This window comes from Delphinapterus leucas, chromosome X, assembly GCF_059928025.1.
Source record: "Delphinapterus leucas isolate spDelLeu-1000000601 "Yukka" chromosome X, BTC_Dleu_Yukka2, whole genome shotgun sequence".
NCBI lineage: Eukaryota > Metazoa > Chordata > Mammalia > Artiodactyla > Monodontidae > Delphinapterus > Delphinapterus leucas.
This window is the reverse complement of record NC_143150.1, coordinates 99,943,093-99,960,450: the sequence shown is the minus strand read 5'-3', so window position 1 is coordinate 99,960,450 and position 17,358 is coordinate 99,943,093. Positions and strand designations below refer to the sequence as shown.

Sequence of the window (17,358 nt, the reverse complement as noted above, 5' to 3'; positions counted from 1 at the left end):
ATCCCAAGTCTTGCTGGCCTAAGACAGTGCATTTTTATGTTTTGTTCTTACCAAGATCCAGTGCACAGTGGTGGTGCAGGCGATGGGGTGATACTCTCCTTGTGTCATTCAAAGGCTCAGGAAGGGAACCCATATGAGAGCAGGTTTGAGATAACCGCAGACCCGCTCAGCAGAAGAGGAAGAAACAAAAGAGAACGACACAATCTATTACAGAAGAGATACACGAAAGTCTTCTAATGTCAGAAAATGCCAAGCTTTGGGCACTTGGGATGGTCCCTATCTTACCTACAAGCTTCCACACCATGTACCCCAAATAGAAAAGACTCCCTAACTGACACACTGAGCCCCTCCATTCAGAGGAGAAGGCTGTTAGTGAAATGGCCCTCCCAACTGTAGATCAGATCCATGCCAGTTACCTTGGCTGATCACATGACTCCTTTACTCCCAAATACGAATGGACAAATGTTTGCCAGATATTGCAGGAAAGTGAAAGAGAACATCATGATGAACAAACAGAACTATTTCTGGAGAAGAAAACAACTATAATACAGGAAACGGAAGAGAACATTACCAAAACTTACAAATTCATATTCTCAGAATTTTAAGGAAGACAATGGGTTTATAAAATGAGAACAGGGTGCTATAAGAGGGCGCAACTGGAGAACAAGAGAAAGCCCTTGGAAACTTTTTGCAAAGTTAAAAACATAATAGATACCAGGGGCGCAGGTCAAAGTCACCCTGCCTCACCCAGGCTGTGATGGAACGTGGGTGCAGCGTTCCTGCCCCGCCAACGCCACGCGACCTCTCCCGGTAACAGGACCGCGAGCCCACCGCCTGAGTCCCACAACGAACGCCATTTCCGGCCCACCCCAGAGCGGCCTACCTCTTCGCTCCGAGGCAGCTACCGCAGGCCCCGCGGCTTCACCTTCACCTTGGCCTTCACGCCCGCCACGATGCCCTTGCCGTCCGCCACGCTGCCCGCGCCGCCCTCGCAGGTGCGCCAGAGCTACCACCCCGACTGCGAGGCCGCCATCAACAGCCATTTCAACCTGGAGTTCCACGCCTCCTTAGTGTGCCTGACCGCGGCCGTTTACCTCAACCGCTACGACGTGGCCTTGAAGCACTTCAGCTGGTTCTTCGTGCGCCGCTCCCTCGAGCACAGCGGTTGGGCCCGGGGCCTGATGCGCCTGCACAACCAGCGCGGGAGCCGCATCCACTTCCAAGACATCAGGAGACCAGTCAGTGTCGAGTGGAAGAGCGGCCTCAAGGCCATGAAGTGCACCTTGTTCCTGGAGAAGTTCCTGAACCGCAGCCTGCGCCGCCTGCACCAGCTGGCCATCGACAAGAGCGACCCCCACCTCCACCGCTTCCTGGCAACTCACTACCTCAGCCAGCAGGTGGCGTTCATCAGCGAGCTGGAGGGTCATGTCACCACCCTGAGCATGATGGGGGCCCCGGACGTCGACCTGGCAGGGTCCCTCTTTGACAAGCTCACGCTGGGCGACAGCGACAAGAACTGAGCGTGGACTGGACTTCCCCAGAGCCACGGGGTGACCAGAGCGCTGGTCACCATGCCTGCCATGCAGACGGCAATGGTGCCCTGGCAGGAGAAGTTCACTTAAGTTTTTTTCTTCCAGTTTTGCCACTTCTTCCAATAAAGTTATTTGGTTCCTAAAGAAATAAAGGTCTCTCCTTGGTTCCTGTGTGCAAATCGCTCACTTTTTAAAACAGGTATCCAGGAGGCTCTCCACCCACCCATGCCCCACCCACATGCCGCTCAGGATCTCCACAGAGGGAGGGAGAAGGCATTCCATGGGGCCCTGGAAAGTGCAAAATCCATCTTCCCCTTATAAACAATGTGGGTATATGGGGGGTGGTGAGGTGAGGCACTGCTGAATGCGGGTGCCTGCGAATAGCAGGAGTATAAAAACACGGTGTAAAAATCACAGTAGTGTGGCTTCTGGAGGACGAATGAAGGGAATGGGGTGGGACAGGGATTAAAATAAAGGGTCCTTAAAACTTTACCCGAAAGCTTTGAGTTTACTAAAATATGTAAATGTTAGTGTCTGTTGATTCTGGGAAGCAAGATGGAGACCCCAGAAGACAGCTTGGCAGGGGCCCTCTTTGACAAGCTCACCCTGAGCAACAGTGATAATGGTAACTGAGCCTCAGGCTGGCCTGCACACAAACACAGGGGTGACTCCCTAGTCACCATGCTGGACATGCATATTGCCCTTACAACACATGCAAATGTAGGTTTTTTTTACTGTACTCTTTCTTCCATTAAGGTAACATGGTACCCCAAACCCGAAATTACTCAACAGAAGGACTGAAAAATATAAGGTCCAGGCTGAAGGTCAATTTGTGATATTGAATATCATGTAGAATAAAGCTCTCTGAATGTTAAGCCAAGTTACTCTGACTCTGGCTGCTTTGAAGAATGTAGAGGATGAGGAGAGCTGAAGCTGAAAGGCCACTTAAGAGATCATTGTAGCAGGCCCAGAGAGACAATGGTGGCTTGAACTGCGTGTTGGTAGAGGAAATGAAGAGATGCAGACAAATTGCAGATGAACTGGATGAGTCTACAGGATCTGCTTTATGGACCAGAGGTGAGGAATGGGAAAGGACAAAAATAATCTAGGCTCAAGTTTGGATCTGAACACCCTGGCTGATGGTCGTGCTATTTATTAAGCTGGGGGTATTTGCAGGGGGACTCGAGGAGCTGGGAAGGCATGTCATGTATAATCTGAGGTGCCTATTAGATACCCAAGTGGAACTGTCATGCAAGTAGCCAGAAAAATGAATCTGGAGCTCAGGGGGGAATGTCAGGTTTGGAAAAATACATATGGGACATATTAGCCTATATGTACATAGATGGGTTGAGGTCATGGAGTAGATAAGCTCACCAGAAAGGAAGTAGAGAGATGATGGCACAGGCGGCCCCAAACCCAGAGCAGCCAACACTCAGAGGATGGGATGAGACACTGGAACACCTAGAGAGCTGCTGGTCCCGCTTGGACCATTGCCTCATTCCAGACTGTGGCCACCTGTGTCTGCTCAGAGTTTATCTCAAAATCAGCCTGTTCTTAATCTCAGTGTGGTCTCTGGTTTCTCCTTTCTAGATGTGCAGAGGCGTTAGCCTATTACCTTGTCTTCTTCACTATAGGTAGAAAGAATTATTTCCCAGTAAAAGGATTTCCCAAGGAAACGACAGACCTGCTTTTCTATGTTTGGTTTTTGGTTTTTTTTCCGTTCCCCTTTTACAACTCTTCCCCTCTCTCAGTCCATTCTCTATTTGAGCAGATGAAATCTGTTCCCATGTAAACCCTAAGGTTGTCTAGGTCTGAGAAAAAATACTCAAAACATATCATTTCTTCTGTGTCGTGTATAGTTTACAAGGGTCAGAGTTAGAAATTTTCAGACTTCGTACCCTATATTCAAAGACACATGAGTAGCTTGAGTCATTTTAGAGTTAACTAGATTGCTTTTAAGATTTACTGAAATATGAACAAGCGTAGCTAAGGAGTAATTTGTTTCTACATTTCCCTATAACTGTGCTTCAATACTTTCTTAAAAATGAGGATTATGGTCCTTTGAGTTTAGTTTCCAGAAAATGGTGTTGAATGGTATTTCCCCCTTTACTCTTTTTAGTCAAACTTGTTTTTTTCACTCTTTCTCTGTCTGCTTTGAGGTCCCTGCTCTCTCTGATACAGTCTCAATACATACATATATATATATATATATATATATGTATACATATATATATATAAGCTTTTCTCCTCTAGATATGAGGAAGCACAGGCTGAGCAGCTGTTTATGAGTGTTTACAACTATAAATTGACTGAAGATCCTTCTTACTCTCCTGTTTTGGAGAAGCAGTTCGGTGTCTTGGATCTTTCACCACAGGGTGACTCGATTCAAATCCCAGTTTAGCCACTTACTAAACTGGGGGAACTTGGGCATGTTATTTCACTTCTCTGCACCTCAGTTTCCTCATATGTAAAACAGGGATAATAAAAGTGTCAACCCCATTGGAGAAAATATTTGCAAATGATGTGACTGACAAGGGCTCAATATTCAAAATATACAAACAGCTCATACAAGTCAGTAACAAAAACAACAAACAACCCTATCAAAAAATGGGCAGAAGACATTTCTCCAAAGAAGACATACAGATGGCCAAGAAGCACATGAAAAGATGCTCAACATCACTAATTCTTAGAGAAATGCAAATCAAAAGTACAAGGAGGTCTCATCTCCCACCAGTTAGAATGGGCATCATCAGGCAATCTACAAAGAACAAAGGCTGGAGAGGGTGTGGAGAAAAGGGAACACTCCTACACTGTTGGTGGGAATGTAAATTGATGCAGCCACTGTGGAGAACAGTCTGGAGGTTTCTTAAAGAACGAAAAATAGAGCTAAAGCATGATCCAGCAATCCCACTCCTGGGCATATATCTGTACAAAACTATAATTCATAAAGATACATGCACCTCAGTGTTCATAGCAGCACTATTTACAACAGCCAAGACATGGAAGCAACCTAAGTGGCCATCGACAGATGAGTGGATAAAGAAGATGTGGTGTGTATATATATATATATATATACAACGGACTATTACTCAGCCGTAAAAAAGAATGAAATAATGCCAAGTGCAGCAACACGGATGGACCTAGAGATTATCATACTAAGTGGAGTTAAGTCAGACAGAGAAAGACAAATGTCATATGATATCACTTATATGTGGAACCTAAAGTATGATACAAATGAACTTATTTACAAAACAAAAACAGACTCACAGACATAGAAAACAAACTTATGGTTACCAAAGGTGAAGGGGGGAGGCAGTATAAATTAGGAGTTTGGGATTAGCAGATACAAGCTACTCTATACAAAACAGATAAACAACAACGTCCTCCTGTATAGCACAGGGAACTATATTCCATATCTTGTAATAAACAATAAGAAAAACGAATATATATGTATAACTGAATCACTCTGCTGTACACCAGAAACATATTGTAAATCAACTAAAATTTTTAAAAAGCATCCACCCCATTGGGTTGCTGAGATTAAAGGAGTTAATATTTTCTAAATACTTACAACAGTGCCTGGCACATATACTACATATATTTGTAAGCCATCATTTATCATCATTACTATCATTATCATTCACTTACTTCTAAGTTCATTTGTGGTGTTTATGATTTGCTGATGAAAGGATTTCACATTTATATTTTGCCACTAGGGGGCTCTCTTGCATCTCGACCAACTGTGTCACTCTGCATATCAAGAAGGAGAAATCCTTCCTAGCTGCTTGGCTGCCAGTTGCCGCCAGGCTTCAGGGAGGGTAGATTGCTGTTTTCAGTGCCCCAAACTCAGGCCCAAGCCTGGAGGTGAGTTTTGCTGTGACAACCCTCTGTGGTAATTCCCCATTTGTCTCAATCAGCCTCCCCTTTAAGTCGGCCCCTAGAACAATTGTTTTGCTTATTCTTCCCCGACCCAGCTTGCCTGAGCCTCCCTCCTCTTTCCATCCTGAACTACAGTCCACTCCTCAGAGGTGGGAAAGACTGAAAGGATGAAAAGCTAATCCTGATCCCACCCATCTTCTGGATGTTTGGACCTGAAAAGGAGAGGAATGGGTGGATCGGAAGGGGAGAATGGGCAACAGGGCTACTGATAACATAATAACGAAAATTTATGTCACCACGCACTTGATTTAGCACAGAGGTTCTCAAGCTTTGCTGCACCTTAGAGCCACCTGGGAGTTTTTAGAGCTCTCAATGGCCAGGCCACCTCCAGGACCAATTACATCAGTCTCGGGGCAGGACCAAGACATCCCAGGTATTGAAAGCCAGTGCAAGCACCCTGCTACTCAAAATGTGGTCCCTGGACCGGCAGGTCAGTGTCATCTGACAGCTTGTTAGAAATGCACAATCCCAAGCTCTACCGCAGACCTACCGAATCAGAATCTGCATTTTAACAAGACCCCAGGGGATGAATAATATGCACATTGAATTTTGCGCAGCATTCTTCAGCATCCTATTTGTTAAACGTGGCTGCACCTTGGAATCGCCTGGGACGCTGGAAAATAACACTGATGCCTCGATTTAACCAGCTCACTCAGCCATACCCTCATGTAAGTACCGGACCAAGCACAACAAAAACATACCAAGCACAATAAAAACCCGAACAACAATGATTGAACCAACAATTATCGATCACACACACATATTTACATACCAGCTTTTGCGCAGTGTGCTGTTTTGTCACAAACTGGTGTTTTTAGAGTACGGCTGGGCAAACTACAGTCTGCAAGCCAAATCTGGCCCCCAAGGGTTTTCATAAACAAAGTTTTACTGGAACACTGCCGCACCCAATCAATTACCCATTGTCTGTGGCTACATACGCACCAGCACTACAACTGCAGAGTCAGCCATTGCAACAAAGACCGTGTGGCCTGCAAAGCCTAACACGTTACAGGAAATCTTTGCCAAGCCACGTTTTACAGTAATTTGCCGCAAGCCCTGAAGTCATCTCAAGCCATCAAATATTTTAAACTTTTCACCTGTCTTTATGCAGCTCTTTGTCTTTTCCCGTTTCCTTCCATTTTTTGGTCACTTTCAATGAATATTCTAGAATGGCTTGGATGTTTATAATATTTTATACACATCCCTAACCCTCACACTCCCCAGAATTGTAGTTGTCACCTTCCAGACTGACATCTTTGCGAATTTCAGCAAGTCAACCTGTCAACTTTCTTTGTGTCTTCAGTTTCCTGGGCTCCACATGTGGCTTTGTTAATTAAGGGCCAGCAGTCATCTCTCTTCCGGGAGCATCAGAGTGGGACTAGCCATTTTGATTCTCCATAATCACATATTCATCACAGAAGCTGTTTAAAGTGTACTCATTTTTAAGTTACTGCAATCTATTCCAATCATTTTTCTTACTGTGAGGCATTGAAGTTTCATTAATATGCAAAGCGACTGCCTTGCCTGAGGAGGAATAGACTCCTTCCCTTTAATCTGTATTTTAACGTTTATTTTTTGGTAACATTATTTTTGGTTTACGACATGTTATATCTGATATTAACTATGCCACATGCAACGAGGAGATTTCTTCTCTCTTTTTTTTTTTTCTGTGCGCTAATTCCCTGGGCATGATTTTTTTTTCTCCCCAAAGATTAATTCTTCTATAAAGTTGATGGAGAAGTAAAAGTTCCACCTTAAAATATGTTTTAGAACCGTAATTCAAGAAATAAACCTAAAAGAAAACATTCTAGGAGGGAGCATTCATGCAGCTTTTGAAATTTTTAGCCAAATGGCCCAATTAAAATAGCCAAGAATTTTTAGCCAAATTCTTTCAACAAATTATCCTGGATTCTTTGAAGTTTTCTGCGCTATGCTTGGCACTAGGAATATAATATGACTAGGGCACAGTTCCTGCTCACAAGCGTGGTGGAAAAGATGCACACACAGAGAGATACCACCAATCTATCTGAGTAAGAGCTAAAAGAGGAGGCTTACAAGGTGCCGTGTGAGTGCAGGAGAGGAAAGGGTAGAGTCTAGATCTTACCTGGGTCGTAGGCAACATCCGCTGTGGAGGTAACACTGAGTCTTCAAAGAGGAACTGGAGTTCTACAAGTGGAGAAGAGTGGAAAGGGTATTTTAGCTATGTTCATTTACTGCGGAGGAGCCAACAGAGTGGGAAAGGTTACAAATTCAGGAGTGGACTGGGATACAGTTAATGAGAGAAGACCCAGAGGAGACAGGGGAGAGGCAGTGGATTTACGTGACACAGGAGGAGGGAGAGATTTTTCCCCTTTAAGGAACTCTACCAAAACTCCTCTCTCAAAAGTAATCACTGGCTTACTAATTCACATCACAAAAGTCTCTTTTCAGCACTTGCTCCGCTTGATCATTCCGCAGTTCTTAATAGTGTCCTTCTTTTCTTACCTTCCTTGTCCTTTCGTGGTTTACCTAAGGTTTATCTATAGAGAACTATATAAAGCTAACCATCCTCCTGCATTCTGCTGTTGGCCTCTTCAACCCTTGTTCAATATATATTTCCCCTCCAATTCAGCCACATCCATGGGCCAATCTTATTCTCTCTTTCTCTCTCTCTCTGCCCCCACTCCCAGACGCTTCCCTTGACTATGACACTTGCACAGCCATCTGTGAAACATCTCCTTCTGGATGTTGCCAGAAAACTCAGATTCCCCAAGTCCCCAGATGAACTCACTGCCCCTTCACTAAACTCCCCCTAGATTTGACACACCTTCTGGGAGTGTCACAAGTAAAACATTTCAGAGTCGACCCTAGACTTTTGGTCTTACTCAGTCTGAACATCTCTTTCCTCTCCATTAGCTCTTCTCTTACCTGACACCCCCATCTTTTTCAGGCTCTAATCATCTATGATCTAACAATTTCCATAATCTCTGTACTTGTCAGGGTTCTTGGTGGCAAACCACAAAATGGGACCCTGGCTAATCAAAACAGAAAAGGCATTTTGAGAAGGATGTCTGGTAGCCGATGGGGAAGGCCCTAGAACTTTGCTCAGAAAATGGGAAGCATCATATGGAGCAGAGCCTTGGGTTTTTTTTTCTTTTTTTTAACATCTTTATTGGACTATAATTGCTTTACATTGTTGTGTTAATTGCAGCCGCATAACAAAGTGAACCAGCTATACTTATACATATATCCCCATATCCCCTCCCTCTTTTTTTCTTTTTTAACATCTTTATTGGAGTATAATTGCTTTACAGTGGTGTGTTAGTTTCTCCTTTATAACAAAGTGAATCGGTTATACGTATACATATATCCCCATATCTCCTCCCTCTTGCGTCTCCCTCACTCCCACCCTCCCTATCTCACCCCTCTAGGTGGACACAAAGCACCAAGGTGATCTCCCTGTGCTATGTGGCTGCATCCCACTAGCTACCTATTTTACATTTGGTAGAGTGTATATGTCCATGCCACTCTCTCACTTCGTCCCAGCTTGCCCTTCCCGCTCCCCGTGTCCTCAAGTCCATTCTCTACATCTGCGTCTTTATTGCTGTCCTGCCCCTAGGTTCTTCACAACCATTTTTCTTCTTAAGATTCCATATATAGGTGTTAGCATACAGTATTTGTTTTTCTCTTTCTGACTTATTTCACTCTGTATGACAGACTCTAGGTCCAACCACCTCACTACAAATAACTCAATTTCGTTTCTTTTTATGGCTGAGTAATATTCCATTGTATACATGGGCCCCATCTTCTTTATCCATTCATCTGTTGATGGACACTTAGGTTGCTTCCATGTCCTGGCTATCGTAAATAGAGCTGCAGTGAACATTGTGGTATATGACTCTTTTTGAATTATGGTTTTCTCAGGGTATATGCCCAGGAGTGGGATTGCTGGTCATATGGTAGTTCTATTTTTAGATTTTTAAGGAACCTCCATACTGTTCTCCATAGTGGCTGTACCAATTTACATTCCCACCAACAGAGTAGGAGGGTTCCCTTTCCTCCACCCCCTCTCCAGCATTTATTATCGTTGATTTTTGATGATGGCCATTCTGACCCATGTGAGGTGATACCTCGTTGTAGTTTTGATTTGCATTTCTCTAATGATTAGTGATGTTGAGCATCCTTTCATGTGTTTGTTGCCAATCTGGATATCTTCCTTGGAGAAATGTCTAGTTAGGTCTTCTGCCCATATTTGGATTGGGTTGTTTTTTTGATATTGAGCTGCATGAGCTGCTTGTATACTTTACAAGAGATTAACCCATTGTCAGTTGCTTCGTTTGCAAATATTTTCTCCCATTATGAGGGTTGTCTTTTCGTCTTGTTTATGGTTGCCTTTGCTGTGCAAAAGCTTTTAAGTTTCATTAGGTCCCATTTGTTTAGTTTTGTTTTTATTTCCATTTCTCTAGGAGGTGGGTCAAAAAGGATCTTGCTGTGATTTATGTCACAGAGGGTTCTGCCTATGTTTTCCTCTAGGAGTTTTAGAGTGTCTGGCCTTACATTTAGGTCTTTAATCCATTTGGACTTTATTTTTGTGTATGGTGTTAGGGAGTGTTCTGATTTCATTCTTTTACATGTAGCTGTCCAGTTTTCCCAGCACCACTTATTGAAGAGGCTGTCTTTCCTCCATTTTATATTCTTGCCTCCTTTGTCACAGATTAGTTGACCATAGGTGCGTGGGTTTATCTCTGGGCTTTCTATCCTGTTCCATTGATCTATATTTCTGTTTCTGTGCCAGTACCATATTGTCTTGATTACTGTAGCTTTGTAGTATAGTCTGAAGTCAGGGAGTCTGATTCCTCCAGCTCCGTTTTTTTCCCTGAAGACTGCTTTGGCTCTTCGGGGTCTTTTGTGTCTCCATACAGATTTTAAGATTATTTGGTCTAGTTCTGTAAAAAAATGCCACTGGTAATTTGATAGGGATTGCACTGAATCTGTAGATTGCTTTGGGTAATATAGTCATTTTCACAATATTGATTCTTCCGATCCAAGAACATGGTATATCTCTCCATCTGTTTGTGTCATCTTTGATTTCTTTCATCAGTGTCTTATAGTTTTCTGAGTACAGGTCTATTACGTCCTCTAGGTAGGTTCATTCCTAGGTTTATTCTTTTTGTTGCAATGCTAAATGGGAGTGTTTCCAGTCTTGACGTTTTTCACCAAACAGGAAGGGTGCTCAGATGTTGAGCTGTCCAAAGTGATAAACATATCATCTAGTTTTTTCTAACCCTCCTTTTGTAGATGCTATTGGTGCTCTGCCCAGATCAATTTGACCAGCAAGGACAGCCAAACCCCCAGCTGCTTGTGCGTGCTGCAGCTGACAGCTTACGTCTGTGATGTTCTCAGGAGTGCCCTTGGCTAACTGGGACGGCCAATGATAGAGGCAAAAGAGCCTGAACACTTTGCCCTGTCTCTGCAGTGAGATTTGTGCTCCAGAATCTGTCTTGTGTCAAGCCAAGGTTAGATTTTGCCTAAGATCACATCCTTGCTTGATTCCTTCTCCTGCCCTATTCGGCTTCCCTTACTTGTGTACAGTTTTCCCCTGAGTATACTCCTTCAATAAACCCCTGTCTCGGGCTCTGTTTCCAGAAAACTCAACCTAAAATCCACCCTTAAACACAGGCAATACAACTCCTACTTCATTTCTTCCAATCACACTTACCACTCTGTATGACAATTTTTTTATACACATGCACATTATACACATTCCTTAATAGGCTATAGAATCCTTGACGGCAGGGAGTATGTGGGGTCTTTTCCCCTCTCCTTAAGCACTAGTATACATGTAATAGGAGCTTTCCAAAAAATGGTAAGCTGAACCTAACTGAAAATAAAGGCCAGATCACAGTGGTTTAAAAAATGCATAGAAGTGAGAGAGTCGAGACAATAAATGTAGTGCTAGGCTATTCTTTCCAATGTCGTTTCTGAATGTCTTTCTAAATGTCGTTATTGGCGTACCTATTTTATCCCCCTACTAGATTGTGGATGATAGAGCAAAAACAAGTTTTTAGTAATTAGTCTCTGGCCAAAAGGATTTCATAACAAGACATAAAGTTTATGCAATCTGGTTAATTTCCCAAAGGGGTCAGATTTATTCTTTCTTTTCTAGTTTCATTATTACCTACTCAGGAAGGGCTCAGGTTTAAAATTTTGTGACTTAGCAATTTGTTCCATTCGAATGTCTGAACGTAAGCCTGGATGGCCAGGACGAAGGATTTCACCCACTGTGTTCGCATATTTCCAACCTATATTCCTTATCGCTCACCCGTTATGCACAATTACTTCATATTTGGCATATGATTCCAGTTTTATTACCATGTTGGCTCAAGGGTAGGAGTCTGTGTGTGATGGATATGAGACAAAGTTTACTGAGCCTTTATTATATATAGAATACTGTTTGATCAGTTGTTGGCAGTTAGACGGTTGACAAGAAAGAATAGAAAGTGTCTCTATGCAGAAGGAGCTCAAGCTAGCTAGAATCAGGGCATCCACAGCATAGGATCACATACACAGGACCTCCATTAACCAGTTTCAAATTGGTTAATAACTAATGCTGAGCCTCTAAGATCCAAGAGGGTATATAGCACAATGGGATGATAAGCAAGCACCATGTCAATGAAGAAAGAACGTTTTTGGAGAGAAATTTTCAAGTGTTCGGATGAACCACATTTTAAAAGACACTTTCTATATTTGCAAATGAAGCAACTGACAAAAGATTAATCTCCAAAATACACAAGCAGCCCAATATCAAAAACACAAACAACCCAATCCAAAAATGGGTGGAAAACCTAAATAGACATTTCTCCAAAGAAGGCATAGAGATTGTCAGCAAACACATGAAAAGATGCTCAACATCACTAATCATTAGAGAAATGCAAATCAAAACCACAATGAGGTATCACCTCACACCCGTCAGAATGGCCATCATCAAAAAATCTACGAAACAATAAATGCTGGAGAGGGTGTGGAGAAACGGGAACCCTCCTGCACTGTTGGTGGGAATGAAAATTGATACAGCCACTATGGAGAATAGTATGGAGGTTACTTAAAAAACTAAAAATAGAACTACCGTATGACCCAGCAATGCCACTACTGGGCATATACCCTGAGAAAACCATAATTCAAAAAGAGACATGGACCACAATGTTCACTGCAGCACTATTTACAATGGCCAGGACATGGAAGCAACCTAAATGTCCATCGACAGATGAATGGATAAAGAAGATATGGCACATGTATACAATGGAATATTACTCAGCCATAAAAAGAAACGAAATTGAGTCAATTTGTAGTGAGGTGGACGGATCTAGAGTCTGTCATACAGAGTGAAGTAAGTCAGAAAGAGAAAAACAAATACCATATGCTAAAGCATATATATGGAATCTAAAACAACGGTACTGATGAACGTAGTGGCAGGGCAGGAATAAAGATGCAGACGTAGAGAATGGACTTGAGGACACAGCAGAGGAAGGGGAAGCTGGGACGAAGTGAGAGGATAGCATGGACATATATACACTACCAAATGTAAAATGGATGGCTAGTGGGAAGGTGCTGTATAGCACAGGGAGATCAGCTCGGTGCTTTGTGACGACCTAGAGGGGTGGGATAGGGAGGGTGGGAGGGGGGCTCAAGAAGGAGGGGATATGGGGATATATGTATACATACAGCTGATTCACTCTGTTGTACAGCAGAAACTAACACAACATTGTAAAGCAATTATACTCCAATAAAGATGTGAAAACATACATAACATAAAAATGGATTTATCTATGTCCAAAAAAAAAAGTAAAATCAAATCAAAGACACTTTCTCAATATTCCTTTCTAGCCCATGCCCTCCTGCTCATTTTTACTCTAGAATTCTCAAGACATGATTCTGGACATGCTATAACCAAACACTGGGACAAACTGAGAGGGTGGTAATCAGTCTGGATTTCAGGCTGAGCTGCTGCCATTTGGTGAGAAGCCACCGGTCCAAGTTCTGACCCTCGTCTTCACAAATACATGGCTTGCTTTTTCTCAGTGAACCCAAATGTGAACAGTTCTACATGAGGGATCAGCAGGCTTTTTCTCTAAGGCGTAAATATTTTAGAATTTACAGACCTATGGTCTTAGTCACAGCTAGTCAACTCTGCTACTGTAGTGTGAAAGCCACAAAGAATATGTAAATGAATGGGTGTCGCTGCAGTCCCAATAAAACTTTATTTATAAAACCAGCTGGCTGGTCAGATTTGACACACAGGTTGTAGTTTGCCAATCCCTGTTCTAGAAGATTGACTTACACCAACAGTATTTCCAAGAGTCACTAATCAGCCAGATAAGACTCACATATGACCAGGACAGATGACCTCCCGAGAACGTCCTACCAGGAGTTAGCCATTAATGTAACTCTACTACAAATCAAAAGGCTGCTTAGTAAGCAGTGGGTCAGGCAAATTTTCTTGGTTTTTGTTCTTCCAGAAGTGACGCTGAGAAAATGGTTTAAATGCCAAGTATTTACTTGGCAGATGATCCCTGGAAACACCAGTAACAAGTAGAAAAGTAAAGCAGGGAAGGGAAGGAAGCCAGTAAAATTTGCATAGATGACAAGGATCACTAAGGGCAACTTCCTGATAGAACATGCCTCAGATTTATTCCACTCCTGAGGCAAGGGAGTGGGGATATTTATCCAGTAACTCCATCGGCCATTGGTTGAGGGTTGCTTCTGGGAGGGCAGAGGGCAGACAGGGCTCCAGTGTCCAGACAGAGGATTCGGGCCAAGAGTGGCAGGTGCTGGCAGCTGGAAGTTGGGCAGCATGGATGGACATGGGAAATGTCAAGGCGATATGAGTGGGGCATCAACAGCATCTGGTCCTCCTTTTTTCTCCCAAGTGATATTCATGATAAGGTGATATGAATTAATGAGTCAATTTTCTACTACAGGAATTTTTCGGAATAAGTGGAACTGGTCCTGTAGAAACCAACCAACCTTCCTCTCCATGGTGTTGGATGGGTACTAATACATATTTTAAACAGCTAACCTCTTTTCTGAAGTACGCCTCATGAGGCAACCATACTTCATGTAATCCTAACGTGGAACATGTTAGAATTGTCATGACGATAGCTTACTTTTGTTGGCTTATATTTTGTTTAATGGTTTCCTTTTTGAGAATTAAGGAAACATGGAGCGTCATACAACTCAACAACAACAAAACAAACAACCCAATCCAAAAATGGGCAGAAGACCTAAGTAGACATTTCTCCAAAGAAGACATACAGATGACCAACAGCCTCATGAAAAGATGCTCAACATCACTAATTATTAGAGAAATGCAAATCAAAACTACAATGAGGTACCACCTCACACCAGTCAGAATGGCCATCATTAAAAAGTCTACAAATAACAAATGCAGAAGAGGGTGTAGAGTAAAGGGCACCCTCCTACACTGTTGGTGGGAATGTAAGTTGGTGCAGCCACTATGGAGAACAGTGTGGAGGTTCCTCAGAAAACCAAAAATAGAATTACCACATGATCCAGCAATCCCACTCTTGGGCATATATAATCAAAACTATAATGAAAAAAGATACATGCACCCCTATGTTCATAGCAACACTATTCACAATAGCCAAGACATGGAAACAACCTAAATGTCCATCGGCAGACGAATGGATAAAGAAGAGGTGGAACATATATACAATAGAATACTACTCAGCCATAATAAAGAATGAAATAATGCCATTTGCAGCATCATGGATGCAACTAGAGATTATCATAGTAAGTGAAGTAAGTCAGGAAGAGAAAGACAAATACCATATGATATCACTTATATGTGGAATCTAAAGTAGGACACAAAGGAACCTATCTATGAAACAGAAACAGAATCACGGATGTAGAAAACAGACTGGTGGTTGCCAAGGGGGAGGAGGTGGGGAGGGGATGGAGTGGGAGGCTGGGGTTAGCAGATGTAAGCTTTTATATATAGGATGGATAAACAACGAGGTCCTACTGCATAGCACAGAGGACTATATTCAATATCCTACAATAAACCATAATGGAAAAGAATGTAAAGAAAAAGAATATATGTGTGTGTGTGTGTGTGTGTGTGTGTGTGTGTGTATATATATATATATATATAATGTATAGCTGAATCACTTGGCTATACTGCAGAAACTAACACAACACTGTAAATCAACTATACTGCAATTTTAAAATATATATATATGTATATATATGAAATAAAACGGAAACATGGGGCTTGCTAACCAGAGGTGAGGTCAATACTTGTCCCGTTCTTATTTGGCCTCTGTCTGTGGCAGTTCAGTACACTACGTGCTCTGTGCTTCCATGTTTATTGTAAGAGGAGACCAAAGGCTGGCCTATGGAAGAGGAGAAAGTGGACTAGCGGCGGAAGAAGAAAAGTGGGCAATGAGGCCAGGGGATGAAGACCGGAGAGAATCAGAAGCAGCGGGGTTTGGACAGAAGTAGGGCGAGCAATAATCACTGCAGCCTAGGGGAAAAGGAAGAGACAGAAACAGACCTTTTCTGACTCCTCCAATTGATTTGTTATTAGTAATAACAATAATGGCGGTGATGGGAGGATTGGACGGTATTCATTTTATATATCCAGGATCTGTGCTTTTAGCTTCTCTCCGTTGCTCTTCACCAGAGACTGCATCGTCTTTCCTTTGCTTTGGCTGTTTGGCCTTGTAGTTCCGCCCAGAGGGACTGCTTCTGATCACCTGTAACCTACTCCAGGGGGGACCCAGGAGAAATTCCATGGTAACGGCTGAATGCAACGATAGGAAGGATCACGGCTATCTTCTTTGTCAAGTCACGTGAACCCTTGGGGGTTGACTAACCAGGCAGAGTTACTCTGGAGCAACTATGGAAAACGAAGAGTGTGTCTCTACTCTCTGGGTCCACACCCCGGGTTTTGGAACACAAGCCCATTAGAGAAGGAACTCCACAATTCTGGCATATTCAGGGCAAAAGAATGTTTAAGCTGTTCCGCTGACTTTGTGAACCACTGCCACCCTCCTTGGAAGCCAACCAACAGCAGTATAAGCTGAGCAGTTGAGAGCACAGGTTTGGGCATCACGCAGACCTAAGGTAGACTGTGTCTCAGCTACTCAGTTCTGTTGCGTGGTCTATTCCTCCAGGCATACATGTCAATACCTCATTGAGGATCCTGTGAAGAATCCACTCTCACAAGGGCATCTGAGGGCAATGTAGACTTTCTTAAGATTCCACAGTGGAGATCAAGAAGGAATTTATATCATGCTACCCAAAGTAATCAACTTTAATATCTCTGACATTTATCTTCTCCCAAATCCCTTCTTAGCCTTCTTTGATACAATGATTTTCTCTCTGTCCTTCCTCCATACAATGCCCAGCGTCATTGGCTCCATTCTTGTCATCCTCACCCCTACTTATTTTCTCTTCCACCTTGCTACGCAGAGTCGCCTCCAGATCTCTAGCTCAGCAACATAAAAAGTTCTCCAGTTAACAGGACCTTTTGAGAAGGCAAGTGGGATGACACGGTATTGGTTGCAAGAAGCAGAGGGAATTATTTCTTATGTCTCACGTTTGTGTAAAGGACCTTTCCTTAACTGGTATTTCTTTCTGTGTTTCCACTTCATCCCTTGAGAAAGAAACACATGGGAGCAACACAGCTAGCTTCTCTCTGCTCCCTTGGCCATTCCTCTTCAGGGATGAAAGAGTAACTTTTCTAATCAGAGACAGTAGGAAAAGGAACACAGTAGGTCTGTGTGGCAGCCCTGGAGGGGTGCCACTCAGATCCCCCTTCAAGAAAGAACTTGACAGTGACTTGCAACGAGTGAAGTTAGTTGACAGCCTCCAGATTTTGAAAGCC

At 42.9% G+C, this 17,358-nt stretch overlaps 1 protein-coding gene and 1 pseudogene across 6 annotated transcripts in view; one reads left to right on the top strand and one right to left on the bottom strand.

Annotated features, from left to right (window-relative positions):
* LOC149744345 (interleukin-1 receptor accessory protein-like 1) overlaps nt 1-17,358 on the bottom strand; it is a 418,156-nt gene that overhangs the window by 86,187 nt on the left and 314,611 nt on the right. For 4 of the 6 annotated variants that reach the window (XM_089905014.1, XM_089905009.1, XM_089905015.1 and 1 more), the window contains one exon: nt 6,509-7,637. In XM_089905014.1, the coding sequence (XP_089761140.1) occupies nt 7,447-7,637 (191 nt within the window). In that variant the 3' untranslated portion in view covers nt 6,509-7,446. Of the gene's footprint in view, nt 1-6,508; nt 7,638-17,358 lie in introns of those variants that run through there. The other 2 variants (XM_089905012.1, XM_089905013.1) reach the window with 1 other exon arrangement.
* LOC149744350 (ferritin heavy chain pseudogene) lies at nt 536-1,786 on the top strand (annotated as a pseudogene).